General features: G+C 34.6%; 1 protein-coding gene across 2 annotated transcripts in view; it reads left to right on the top strand.

Annotated features, from left to right (window-relative positions):
• Positions 1–13,116, top strand: part of DPYD (dihydropyrimidine dehydrogenase) — an 854,343-nt gene that overhangs the window by 503,176 nt on the left and 338,051 nt on the right. For both annotated transcript variants that reach the window (XM_027058524.2, XM_027058523.2), the window contains one exon: positions 11,908–12,072. In XM_027058524.2, the coding sequence (XP_026914325.2) occupies positions 11,908–12,072 (165 nt within the window). The remainder of the gene's footprint in view (positions 1–11,907; positions 12,073–13,116) is intronic.

The following is a 13,116-nucleotide window of genomic DNA, read 5'->3' as shown; positions in this document are numbered from 1 at the left end:
GTCATTTGGAGATGCTTTTATCAATCTTGACACCCAGACAAGAATTTAAGTGACTCAATTAATTGCTACTTAAAGGTATTTATTGTTGTTGTTATTACTATTTAATTTATAAATTAATTTAAATACACTTAAAGTCAGAATGTGATTACAGCCCAAAAGAAAACTGACCACACACTGTTTCTTCTAACTACCTAATGACCTAAGAAGTTGGTGGTTAGAGTCTCAGATCAGTATTTTAAGCAAAATGATCAGATTTTGATTTTAACATCTCTACCAACATCCAGTTTATTTTTAGGTTAACTCTAATAATATTTATTTTAGGGTTATACCCAGCATTTCCATCTGCCCACCTCTTTCTCATTATGATTATGATTATACCACTGTCAGAATTAATAACTATCATGAGTAAAATAATTGGTTAAATAATTTAAATGGTGGAATTCTACATTTTATACTGTCTTCTGAAGGATGAGGAGATAAGAGAGTACATTATCTCCGAAGACTGGGTTTGAACCAACTGACAAATGTAATTACAGGGGTGGAAAAAGTGTTTCTCAACCCTCTTCAGGTCCCGGCTGGGTCTGAAAATTAAACTGACAAAGACAGATTAACAGGAGAAAAGCATACACATTATATTGAATTTTTACATGTACATGGAAGTCTTCCCGAGAGAATAAAGAGCCAAAGTGACCAGAGCAGGAAGCTGTTATACCTTTTAGACAAAGAAATAATAACGTTTGTGAAGAAGTGACAGGACAGAGGGGTTTGGGTTAGGGGTAGCAAGTGGTGAAGAAGTTAACTAGGAAGATAAGGATGAGTTTAACAAGGGCTGTCTGTATGGATTTCTTAGCCCTAAACTCCAGGTCTCTGGTGATTAAGAATGCCTTCCCTCCTCCTGATACAGAGAAAGGATCTTTCACATGGGAGTTTTAAGACCTGTGTCAGAGAATTAGGGCCAGAGGTGTGAGGTCAGAGTGACTTTCCTTCTGCCACCTTTTTAAAATTCCTTCAGTTGAAGATCTGTAATGCACCAAGGTGCCTTATTTGGGGGTAGCATACCTCTGAACTGCATCAATGAATAGACCTTGCCATTTAATTTTCTTTTCTACCATAAAACCTAAAAAGTGGTCCTAATAATTAAAATAAAGTCCTGTTATGAATAACACATTATAAAGCCCAGAATTCTCAGAGTTTCTTTGTTTGGTTATTCGTTTTGTTTTGTTTTGAGTCTAACGTGTAAAATCCTTCCCTGTGAAGCCATACTGATCATCTTTTAGGTATAACATGATTATCCCTATGAAACTAAAAAGAAAAAAAAAACTTGACAAAACTTCAGAGGACACAGAAAGGAAGTTTTTCAAATGTCCTTCAGTTTACTTGTTTGCATTTCCTCTAAAGAGACTGGTGGGAAGCAGTTTGGAGTTTACAATAGCTTTGAAAGCATTTATTGTTCCAAGGCTAATTTTAACCTGTAATAAAGATTGCTTTTTTTATTCAGTTGAATGTGATATCCAGTAATTGTTTGTCAAGGCTAAGTGCTATAGGACATAATACATTCTTTAAATGGTGTTTTGTAATTATAATACAAGCATCTTTATGGCCTAATATATGAAAGAATGCTATTGGGTAAGGGTGTTAGAATTATGAGAAAGCAGACTTAAAATTTTATTATTTCAAGTGTTAAATCTCATGGCTGCTTAACTTACATTTAGAAGAGTTTGACTTTGTGTATTTGCTCAAATGAATGATTTTTTTGTTAACAATGTTTTTGCAGATCTTGTCAGAAATAAACTTTCTTTTTCTCCCTCATACTGCATTTTCCCATTTGTCAGTAGGATACTGGTGGGGAGGATTACCTAAGATAGCCAAAGCTTGTGTATTGTTACCTGAAGTGATTTTTAATGAGTTCAAGATTACCCCTAAATCATAAATTTGTGTCCTAGGCCAAAAAAGGTTTCAGATAGCAACACGCCCAATCTGAAATATTTCCAATTTGTATGTTTTATAGATAAATAACTTTCCTGTCCTAAGGAGTATCAGCCAAAAGTGGTATAAGGGATCATGTCATACAATCTCATCATTTTGTTAGAGGAATGACCAGAAGGAATACTCCTTCTAAGACATTGTTCAGGGCCATATATAGACACAGGTGGTAATGCTGAGAAAGAACTTGCCAATCTTAAAGTCTTATTAGCTAGCTGCTTCTAGAATAATACCATCTTCAGGTGTACATCCTATTTTTTTTTAATTTTCACTAGGAAATATAACATGCATATAAAAGAATGTATATAATTTAGATATGCATTTTAAGAAATAATAAAATGAATACCTTTTTTTTCACATTTCACACTGAAAGAGAAACAGAAGATATTCCTATACCTTTGACTCTGTGTTGCCTACTCGGATATATCCCTTTGTCTTCCCTCTAGAGGGAATGACGTAGATTTTATAATTATCATTTTCTTCCTTTTGTATATGTTTTACCACATATGTATGTCCGAACAGTATGCTGTTTAGTTTTGCCTGTTTCTCTATTTCATTTAATATAATCATACAGTTTACGTTTTTATGCAACTTGCTTTATTCTTGTAATTGTTCAATACTTTGTTTTTCACATCTATCCCAGTCCAATTAGCATTAGCCCATTCATTTTCTCTGTTGTATGCCATTTGCTCATCGTTTCTTTTGTTCAAAATGTCATTATTTCACCCTTATCCTTGAGTTATAATTTTGAAATTATGCACTTCTCAGTTAACATTCCTTCCTTATAGAAAATATTTTACTCTCTTCTGACTTCCATTGGCACTGCCAGGAAGTTCACTGTCAATCTGCTTTTCCTTTGTAGAGAGTCTTCTTTTTTCTCTGGCTGCTTTTTAAATCTTCTCTTTGTTTTTTGGTGTTTTATTTACTACAAGGTGGCAGTTAAAAAATAAATAAAAACATTCCTTGAGTTTGTTATTGTCCCTGAATTTGAAGACTGCTGTCCCTCATTGATTCTTTTGAATCTTTAATAATCTCTATTGAACTGATGCCTCTCTCAAGACTCCCCATTATATTCTTGGGAGCCCCACTTAGATTTCTCCTTTCATTCTTACTCATTTTCTATGCCTCTCAACTCTGCATCATGTTTTGCATCCCATTTGACTTTGCTGCCTTTCAGGTAGTCTTCCCATGTATCAACTTGACTAATTCTCTTCAGCTATGTCTAATCCCTTGTTTACCCCAAACTCTTAAAATTCTGTTTTCCCAATTTGTTATATATATAAGTATATATATATATATTTAAATTTCTAGATATTCCTTCTTTTGCTTATATTTTAAGTTTTCGTGATAAGTTTTGAGTTTCTTATTCTTTGATTATACATCCCTCTTTTATTTTTCAAACATAATAAACATTTGATTCTAAATCTGATAATCTCAGTTATCTATATGCCCTTGTAAGTCTGGTTTTGTAGCTTTTTCTGCCTCCTGACTCTCACTTCCAATATTTTTTTTTCTCATTTGTTTAGCAGAATTATTCTGTTATGAGTTCACTTTCCATGGAAATTTATTTATGGGAATTTTTTGATACCTGGTGTAAAAAATCCCTCCAGACAGAGTTGAAAACTGTGTCTTCTAGTTACCTGTGGACACCATGACTAGGGGTCACCTTTAAACCAAATTTTCAACTTGAAGTTTTGCAGTCCACACAAGTGTGCAATCCTAAGGGAGATTTATTTTCTTTTTCATCCATAATTAAGGCTAAAGTGGACATTTACACCACCATTGCCCTCTGGGTGTTTCCTAGTTCACAAATTGAGAGCATTGCTTTTTGTTTGTCCTTTCTTATGGTTAAGCCCTGACTTTTTCTCTCTCTAAGGTATGTCTAAGCCATTAGAAATCAGGCTGTAGGCCATCAGGGACCAGCAGAAACCTTGAGAGAAGACACCACCCTGCAGGTAGTTTGTCCTTAGGAATCTCTGCTTTGTTGTCATTTTTGATCCCTGAGAAATTTTATTTTGACACCAGTTCAGTTGTGCATCATGTTAACCTTACTGCAGAAATGGAAAACTAATTATTTAGATGCTTCCTTCCTTAAATGATGGCTATTCGTTTACAGTGGCTTCTAGAGTAAAACCAGAGGATTTATACAAGTTTTATAAAAAGTGAAGTTTCTTAAAAAATATTTATCATTTTCAATGAAATTTCTGCTTTAATACTTGGAGATGATTAATAATTATTAAAACTGACTCATGCTTACACCTTCACAGCTGCTGTTCTGGGCCTTAAAAGATTTCTTCAAGGCATATCACATGATCATCTTATAAGCAGGCCAGCAGAAATTTCTAAGTTAATTACAGTTTGGCAGAGTGTATCCAAAACCTCTTATCTGAACAGTGAACCCAATAATTTAATCAGTCTGTCTGTTGATTAATCACGTTCTAATCCATCTGATATCAGCTCTGAAAAAGCTCTTCATCTGTTCCTTGTAAAACTTATCTCTGTGAATGCACAGCTGCTGTGAGCTATTGGTATTAATAACTTGAATAGGAGACGGAACACAATGGATTCTCAAAGCCTGCAGAAAAAAGTTTGAACTCCTTAAAACAGTCATTCAGGACTCTGTAATCTGACCCAACTCTACAATCTTCACATCCTCATTTCCTGTTGCTTTCTCAACTTCAGCCCATGTACTAGTTAAGGCCAGGTGCCTGAACTCTTCTGTTTTGACTGTTTCTAAAGCTCATGTTGATGAACGAATAAATATGTATTTAATCAAACACCACATCGGACATGTGCTGTAATATTTCACTTAAAATCCTGCAACCTCTCTGTCATACAGCAAAGCATGTAGTGAAGCCAGTTTGACAGATGAGAAAGTCAAAGAGCAAAACAAATTACTTTTTGGTGTCCTATTTACAAAGTTATAAGCTCTTTGAAAAAGGGCAAGAGGAAAGACAAAAGGCTACACAAGTCTGTGATTGAACATTTTACTAGTATGACATAAATAAAATTCAAAAAATTAATCTCCATACTTGGACAGTGTGAGATACCAAATCCTTTAGACGTTTGACACTATCTAAGAGGTCAGGGATGTTTGATCCAAAGTGAGCACTAGAGAGTGTGTGAGTAAAATTCCTTCCCTGACACATAGTAGACAGTCAGAATATTCAGTTTCTATTCCTTTTTCCCCTTCTTTAGCATAATCAGGTTGTAAATTGTTTCCCTGTTCATTCTAGAACACAATGTGTTGTTTGTTTTTCCTTTTACTTGTACTGTCTTACCCTTCTTAATAGACTATCCATTGCATCAATTCAGTCCAGCTGCAAGACTGAGATTGAGTGTACCCCAGGCTGTCTGTGTTGACTGTCTTCAGCACATCAACACATTGGAGTCACAGAATTCTCGATGCAACCTAAAACATGAGAGGATTTTAAAGAGTTCTTGCAACTTTGATCTTGCAAGGTTTGGGGCTACAGGAATAGGAAATGGATTGTTATGGTTTATTCAAGACTATGGAAATTTTCATTTCATTACATGATAATAATTTTGTCTGTTTTACATCCACTTTCATAATTAATAATTATACTTCATTAGTGTCCATATGATATTTTCTTGTAAGCCTTCTAAGGTGAACCTTGCAAAGACCAGTCCTGTGTAGTAGATTCTTTAGGACTGCTTTAAAATTACTTGCTTAGCTCTCAATTACTCCATTTTTGTTTATATGACCATATATATGAGTCATGGACTTGAGAGATAACAAGATTTGAATATGACTCTACCTATCCCTTATAATTTGGAACTTGTCAGGGGCCTATGGTTCTATCATATGGACTGTAACAGAGGAAGCCCTCCACAGAAAGAGGGAAGGATGAAGAGCTATGCAAATAGACGCAGAGAGAAGAGACAGAGAAACATTTCAAAATGAGTTTCCTTCCTTCCTTCCTGTTATGGGATTTTTTTTCCTTTTCCTTAAAGTAAATACCACATCCCTACTTTTTAACAAAGTCTAACTTGTTTAAATTGGTTTTTCTTGCAACTAAAATTAGTGCTGATTGGTATCACCTGCATCAAATGTTAAGTGGTCACTAATATTATTCATATCACCTAAATGTGCCTGAATTCTAGTCTCATCTCTAATGCTCACTAGAGCTGGGCAGCAGTAGACAAATTCTCTGATAATTTATCTTGTGTTTGTAGATAACACTGTCATTCTTGTTCACTGTGTTTTCCATGTGGGTAGACAGATTCAAAGTTCCTGATGACAAATGGGTAAATTTGGTCACAATTTCAGGTTTTTGAGCGCTATCTTTACATAAGACACTAGGATGGAAAATTGATGTATTAAGAACAAATTTTCATCCTACCCATTCCACTCCTCCAAAACAACCACGTACAGATTATTCTGACCATTATAACATTTATTTTGAGGAGTGATCAAATATTAATATACTTAGCTCATGAAGAAAATAAAATGTTTGGTACTTCTTTCATAATAGTGGAGTTGCACTGGAAACTGGGCCACTGTTGAATTTTATTTTACTGTTTTGCTATTCCCAGGGAAGCAGTATGCCAGATTTATAATGATAGAACCATATTACATAACAGGATATTTGTTGTTAGATTTATTTGCAAAGTGATTCTCCTCTTTTATGGAATAATGTATAGATAAAGCCCACTCATACAGAAAGTGATATATTTTAGAAGACAATTTGTCATGCAGTGCATTTAATTTTTAAAATTCTAGCTTTTAAAACTAATTAAAAGATTTGTTTGACATGAAGAGCCAGTTTATGGCAGAATTTTGGGAATTAAGAAAGGAATGACTTACTCCTAAGATTTAAATTACAGGTTTTCAGGTAAACCAATGAAACTTTACCTATAGTGTATAACAATATGCACTATGATACCACAAAACGCATAAAACAGATTTCTCATTTTACCATGTGTTTCTGCAGTTCAAGAGTGAAACTTCTTTAAAATTATATATCACTAATACTTTTAGAAAGTCATTGTTGCTACACCATCCCCAATTTCTCCCCCCGTATCTACCTATTGTAAGAGGTAACCACTCCTCTGAATTATTTTAATTATTTTCTTATACTTACATTTGGTCACATAAGTGTGTTTCACTAAACAGTATGTTATGTTTTTTGTTTTGTTTTGTTTTAGGTATCATATTCTATATATTTTTCCACAGCTTGCTCTTTTCACTCAACAGATTTCTAAATTAATCTGTTGTGGTAGAGTAGCTCTGGTTCACTCTGCAAATTTTATTTTTCATTTTAATTCAACTTTTTTGGACCCTGTTTCTTTTCCTAGCCTCTTAACAAGACATCTCTGCAAAGTTTCTTTTTCTGTTCATTGAGGCCATCGTGACTATCTTGATCCAGTGGTAACCATGGAAACACTATAGTTTTTTTTTTTTTTTCTTTAGGATAAGAGAGGTCAAGTAAATGAACTTAAACAAGCAAATATAATCAGCCTGTTTACCATTTAAATCTCTTTACTAATGCTGAAAAATCACTAGCATCACTTCAAATGTTAAGGGGTCACTAACATTCGATTATATAATGGAAGTTACAATATCACACAAAGCAGAGATATCACCTAACATTTTCTTATCTATAAACATCAATTTTAAAAAATCAGTATATTGTTAATGCACTGAAGACTAGAACTATGGTAATTCCTCTTCTTTGTTATAGAGAATAAGCTTGTTTGTTCTAAATATTCTGAATATGTTTGTTATATTAATTCCCTTAAGCAATGCTAATATAATTTAGCTATTAAATATTAAAGCAAAATATTATCTTATGAAATCATGCTCAAATTCTAGTATTCCCAGGTCAAAAGCTTTAGTAAGTTATTGCCCAATTATTGAAGCTTTAACTCTATAATCATATAACCAAGGGTAATTGGTTGTATCCAAGTTTTCATTCACCTTTCACTTAACAATTCCAAGAAGTCTTAAGTTAGTGGAGGTTTTTTTTTTTTTTTTTGATAAGGTAATAATAGCAAATATGAATGAATTTGAGAAAGAAAACCTAGAATAAAACTTCTATTACCAATTTATCACTGGGTGACAATCTTGGAATCTCGGCACTTTCACTGAATTTGGAATACACTGAATTTTAAAATTGCTACAATGGCAACAGTTGACTCACTGATAGTTGACAAGCTCTACACATTAGGCATATGCAATTTGGGCAGTTGTTAAGGATCTTTTTTCTTGGCTTGAGTTAAAGAAAGAGAACACTAACCTGTTCACAGAAACACTGCCTGTCATAAATCAACATAAAGGAATTAGCAACCCTGATTATGAAGTAGATAAAATTTCCCTCTGATTTGCTTGCACTTACTGTTTGATCTTGGTTAAGGAGATCATTGATAATTCTCCCATGGTATATTTAGAGCTTAATACCAGATTATAAAAGAGAAAAATAAAACACCCCCAACATTAAAAATAAATTTAACTCACAGTATTCAAAAGAAAAATCTCTAATGTCAGAATTTTAGGTTTTAAGTTACCACTGAAGTGGGGCATTTTAAGAATGGAGCATTTGCTTGACTGTCCTCTATTTATTTTTTTATTAAAAAAATTTTTTTAATGTTTATTCTTGGGTGATAGAGCATGAGTGAGGGAGGAACAGAGAGAGAGGGAGACACAGAAAATGAAACAGGCTCCAGGCTCTAAGCTGTCAGCACAGAGTCAGACACTGGACTTGAACTCACAAATCTGTGAGAGCATGACCTGAGCCAAAGTCGGACCCTTAGCTGACTAAGCCACCCAGACACCCCTGACTGTCCTCCATTTAAATCTTGTTAAGACTGATCCATTTGGCCACTGTGGGTTGTTGGCCTAATTGTTATTAGGCGGGTTACTGTAAAATAGTATATGGCTTAGAATTACTGGACCATTGCGGTTTTCCTTACTCAGTATAGGTGCAATTCTTCTATGCTGTGTCTTCTTTATTTTATGATATTGAAAAAAAAAGCCTAAACATACTATGAAGATGTGGTCCCAGCCTAGGGCACAGACACAAGAAGCAACTATAGTTGGTTAAGATCGTAATACATTCATCAGCCAAGAAATCCTCTAGGTAGCCAATGACCAGTTTAGGAATTCACATCCACCTGACCCAGAAAGCCTTAGAGTCAGATTGTATCTGAATAAAACCATTGTATTTGGATCCTTGAGATCAGATAAACCCAGGAAGTTAGAGCCAACAATCCGGGAGATCTTAAAAGCTACAGTGTGAGGAAGTTGAAATATGCTTCCTGTCACTGAGGCTCTGCAGTAGGCTGAGATGGGGAGAGGTGGGCAATCTGTGTCAAGCACAGTGTTACCAACTGTAGTTGGGGACAGGGAGCTGTATTCAGGGGTCGCTGAGGTATCAGGGGAAGCAAGGAAAGTCCCCAATTCTAGAGTAACAGACTAGTAGGAAAGGATCTAAAGCAAAGAACCAGTACCTGAAATTTGAATATAATGTCTCTTCAGCAACAGAATAAGGCCAGCAATAAATCCTCTATCCTTCCCCTGCCTCAGGACAAGACCCATTCTAGTGCCTAGGGTTTTGCTTTAGGCTTCTTCAAAAAACATTATTTGAGCACCTGTTAAAGGCCAGGCTAGAAACTGCACATGTGTTAGCAAATGAGATAGTTTCTTTTCCAATCCTTATACTCTAGTGAAAGGTTCAGACAAGAATATAGACAGTTACACTACAGGATGTTAAGAATGCCAATTGGGGAAGGATATATTGCTATGGTGGCATAAGTCAGAGCAGCTTATTAAGACGATGATGTTGGAGACATGGAAAGGTTTCTCAAAGGGACTGAAGTCTAAGTTAAGACCTGAAGAATGGATAGGAAGAGGGATGCTGCTAACATTAATCAGTTTTGTTGAGTAAGCAGGAGGTGCTGCTAAATTATAAAGTGGTCCTTTAAATAGGTGCCCCTTCATTTGTGGGACTCTTCAGCGCCAGGGCACATGAGTTGGTGAACTGAGTAAGGACTGTATTCACTTCCTTGGCCAAGTTTTATATAGGGCAAAACCTGTGGCCTAGATTGGACTTATCTAGGTGAAAGGCTTTTAGACTAGGGAGTAGAGCAGAGGAAATGAAGACTTCAAGGCTTAAAGTGTATGGCTTTTGAAAGTTGGAATATAGAAGAAAATAAGCCTGGGGCACCTGGGTGGCTCCGTCGGTTAAGTGTCTGACTTCAGCTCAGGTCATGATCTCACGGTCCGTGAGTTCGAGCCCTGCGTCGGGCTCTGTGTGGACAGCTCAGAGCCTGAAGCCTGCTTTGGATTCTGTGTCTCCCTCTCTCTCTGACCCTCCTCCATTCATGCTCTGTCTCTCTCTGTCTCAAAATTCCTAGCATCGTGTTCTCAGACCATGGCAGCACTTGAGTTACCTACCTGGGTAAGCTGCACAGAAGCCACCTGCAGGGATGTAGAGCATACATTTAAGCCTTTGCCAAGACAGAAATTTGACCCATTAAACCTGAGCATTCTGGAGTGACTTGAATTGTCATTTTACCCATTATAAGATTGTGGAACACTGTTTCACAATGGCAAATCAAAGTAAGGCTGGTGGTGTTGCCCATAATTACAATAGAAGTGGAATGGCTTAATTAGTAAAACATTAACTGGCAGGATTCCTATAAGTAAAAATGTACATATTTAAGGAGGCTTATTGTAACATTTATACCATTTATTTTATAGTATACTAATTCGAATGTAAAAGTGAATGTAAATTACCAGAAATTAACATGCAATGTGAAGAAAAGTCCTTTTATCCTCTGCAACTGTAGCATTTGGCAGATTCAGGAATAAATAATCTTTTGTGGCAAGGGTATGCCTTATCAAACATATGCAGATCAGCACTAATTAATGCTAATTAAGGTTTCCTGTCTATCTAGTTGGAAAAACGTCCAAATGTTATGAAATCCAGTTAGTATGCCTATTACGCTAATTGTTTTATATGGGGTGGTTCTTAATTAAAATATGTAAATTGACCTTAATTGCTATATACTAATGGGGGTTCATGTTATCTCACTAAAAGTGACAAGATGGTGAGGAGGGGTACTTAAATGACTAATTCTGATAAATCCTTAACTAAATGACCTTTACTCAAAATTAATTTTAATTGGAAGTTGGCTAAAGAAACATTTTTCTTCTTTGTTTCTTTTTAGTTTTTAGTAATGTAAGAATGTTACTCTTCTTTGTTAATACAGCTTTAGAAGCAGTTGTACATTGTTAATTACACTTAACAAGCAAGTTAATTTGACTGTTTACTGTTTATAGTTATCAGGAAGTTATTGATATCCTCATTTCAGTCTTGGAAGAACTGAATTCTCATTGAATGTGAATTTATAGTTAGAATTCTATAGGTAGGTTGACACAGTTAGTTTGTTAGAATATGTGTTAAAGTTTGATGAGCCAGTGGTACTAATATGTACTCCCTGGCTGATTTACATTGGAATTGCTTTTTAAGAAAAATAGTGGTTTTTTTTCTTTACAAAACATTAGCTTTTATTGGAATTAAAATGTCATTGAAGGTATTTGGACTAACTAGACTGAAACGATATTCTTACATTTTACTTCTCAGGTTTTTATTTATTATTTAATTGCAAACAAATTAAAATATGTATGCCCAAAACCAATAAAATAAATTTACATATTTTTTAAGATGCTAACCTTACAATTACAGAAAGTAATTTAAATAAAGCTGACAAATACTTTGTTTACTCTTTCATTTGGAAGTAGTTTATATTCACATGTAATTTAAAATATATTTTTAAAATTCTTCTCTAAAAATGTGAGAAAGGACTTGGTAAAATATTGTCATATAGAAATGAGCATCGAATAAAGATTGTAGTTTTTCTTGGTCAAAAGGAGACCCAATATCTTTACTCTTTTATCAGGACATCGTGACAAATGTTTCGCCTAGAATCATCCGGGGGACTACCTCTGGCCCCATGTATGGCCCTGGACAAAGCTCCTTCCTGAATATTGAGCTCATCAGTGAAAAAACGGCTGCATATTGGTGTCAAAGTGTCACCGAACTAAAAGCTGACTTTCCAGACAATGTAAGTGTGATTTAATGTCTAAAACAAAAGAATTGGCATAAGTTGGTGAATGTTTATTTAAACATCCAATTCATAGGCTTATAAATATTAATGTGTATAATATATTTTATTAAAGAATCTGCCAGTTGCTTTGCTGATGCATAGAAAGATAAAAAAGAAAGAAAAGCTCAAGAACTCATAAAAATCCACACAATGTGAGGCTTTGTTATAAATGGGTGCCATGCAGATGGAAGAAGTATCTACATAAGCAGAGGAAGAGAAATGAAATCCTCATTTTATTGACTTGGTTTTCACTGTATGTAGCTAGTATTTATGAAGGTGATGACCTTAGGAAGAAATTGCAGGCTATAAATCATTTTAAATATAAACCTGAGGCAGAAGCAGAATATCTTCTTGTATAGTTTATTTATGTTTTTTCAGTGGGAAATAATTTACCAAATAATTTTAATACCTTTATACTAAATGAGTCACTATCTTTTATAAAGCCCTTTCTTTAAAAGTATTGTACACAAAGATTACATATATTTCATTTCTTTATGGATTTTTATATGTCGCCAGTAGTTTTTTAATCTATAGGTAGTATTTTCTCTTCAGTAGATGGTTAGAGTTGTTCTTAATTCATTTATTTTTCCCCCTCATCACTCTGATACACATATGCATATACACAACACACACACACACACACACACACACACACAATTTTCTGCTCCCCCCCCCATCATTTTCTGTCTCAGAGCTGGTGATGAATGGAAGTTGAGGTTTGGACAATGTGTGTCTTTGTGTTGTAGAAAAGATTCAAAGATGAATTGGAATGTTTTAAGTACTCTAATGATAGATATTTTAAAATCTAATGAAATTTGTGGATGTTTTCCCACAAACTGATAAATTTGAAATTCTTATAAAGGGACTTTCTATTTCATTCTCTTGCCTAACCCATTAAGTTGTTGTTGTTTTGGAGTATTCTAATTGGTTCAAAGCTCTCTTACCTTGAAACAAAATATACACACATAGAATAAAATTAATCATCCTCAAGTCAAACCTTCA

The sequence above is a fragment of the Acinonyx jubatus genome, chromosome C1 (assembly GCF_027475565.1).
Source record: "Acinonyx jubatus isolate Ajub_Pintada_27869175 chromosome C1, VMU_Ajub_asm_v1.0, whole genome shotgun sequence".
Lineage (NCBI taxonomy): Eukaryota > Metazoa > Chordata > Mammalia > Carnivora > Felidae > Acinonyx > Acinonyx jubatus.
Note: the sequence above shows the minus strand (reverse complement) of the source record. Positions and strands in the feature narration are given on the sequence as shown.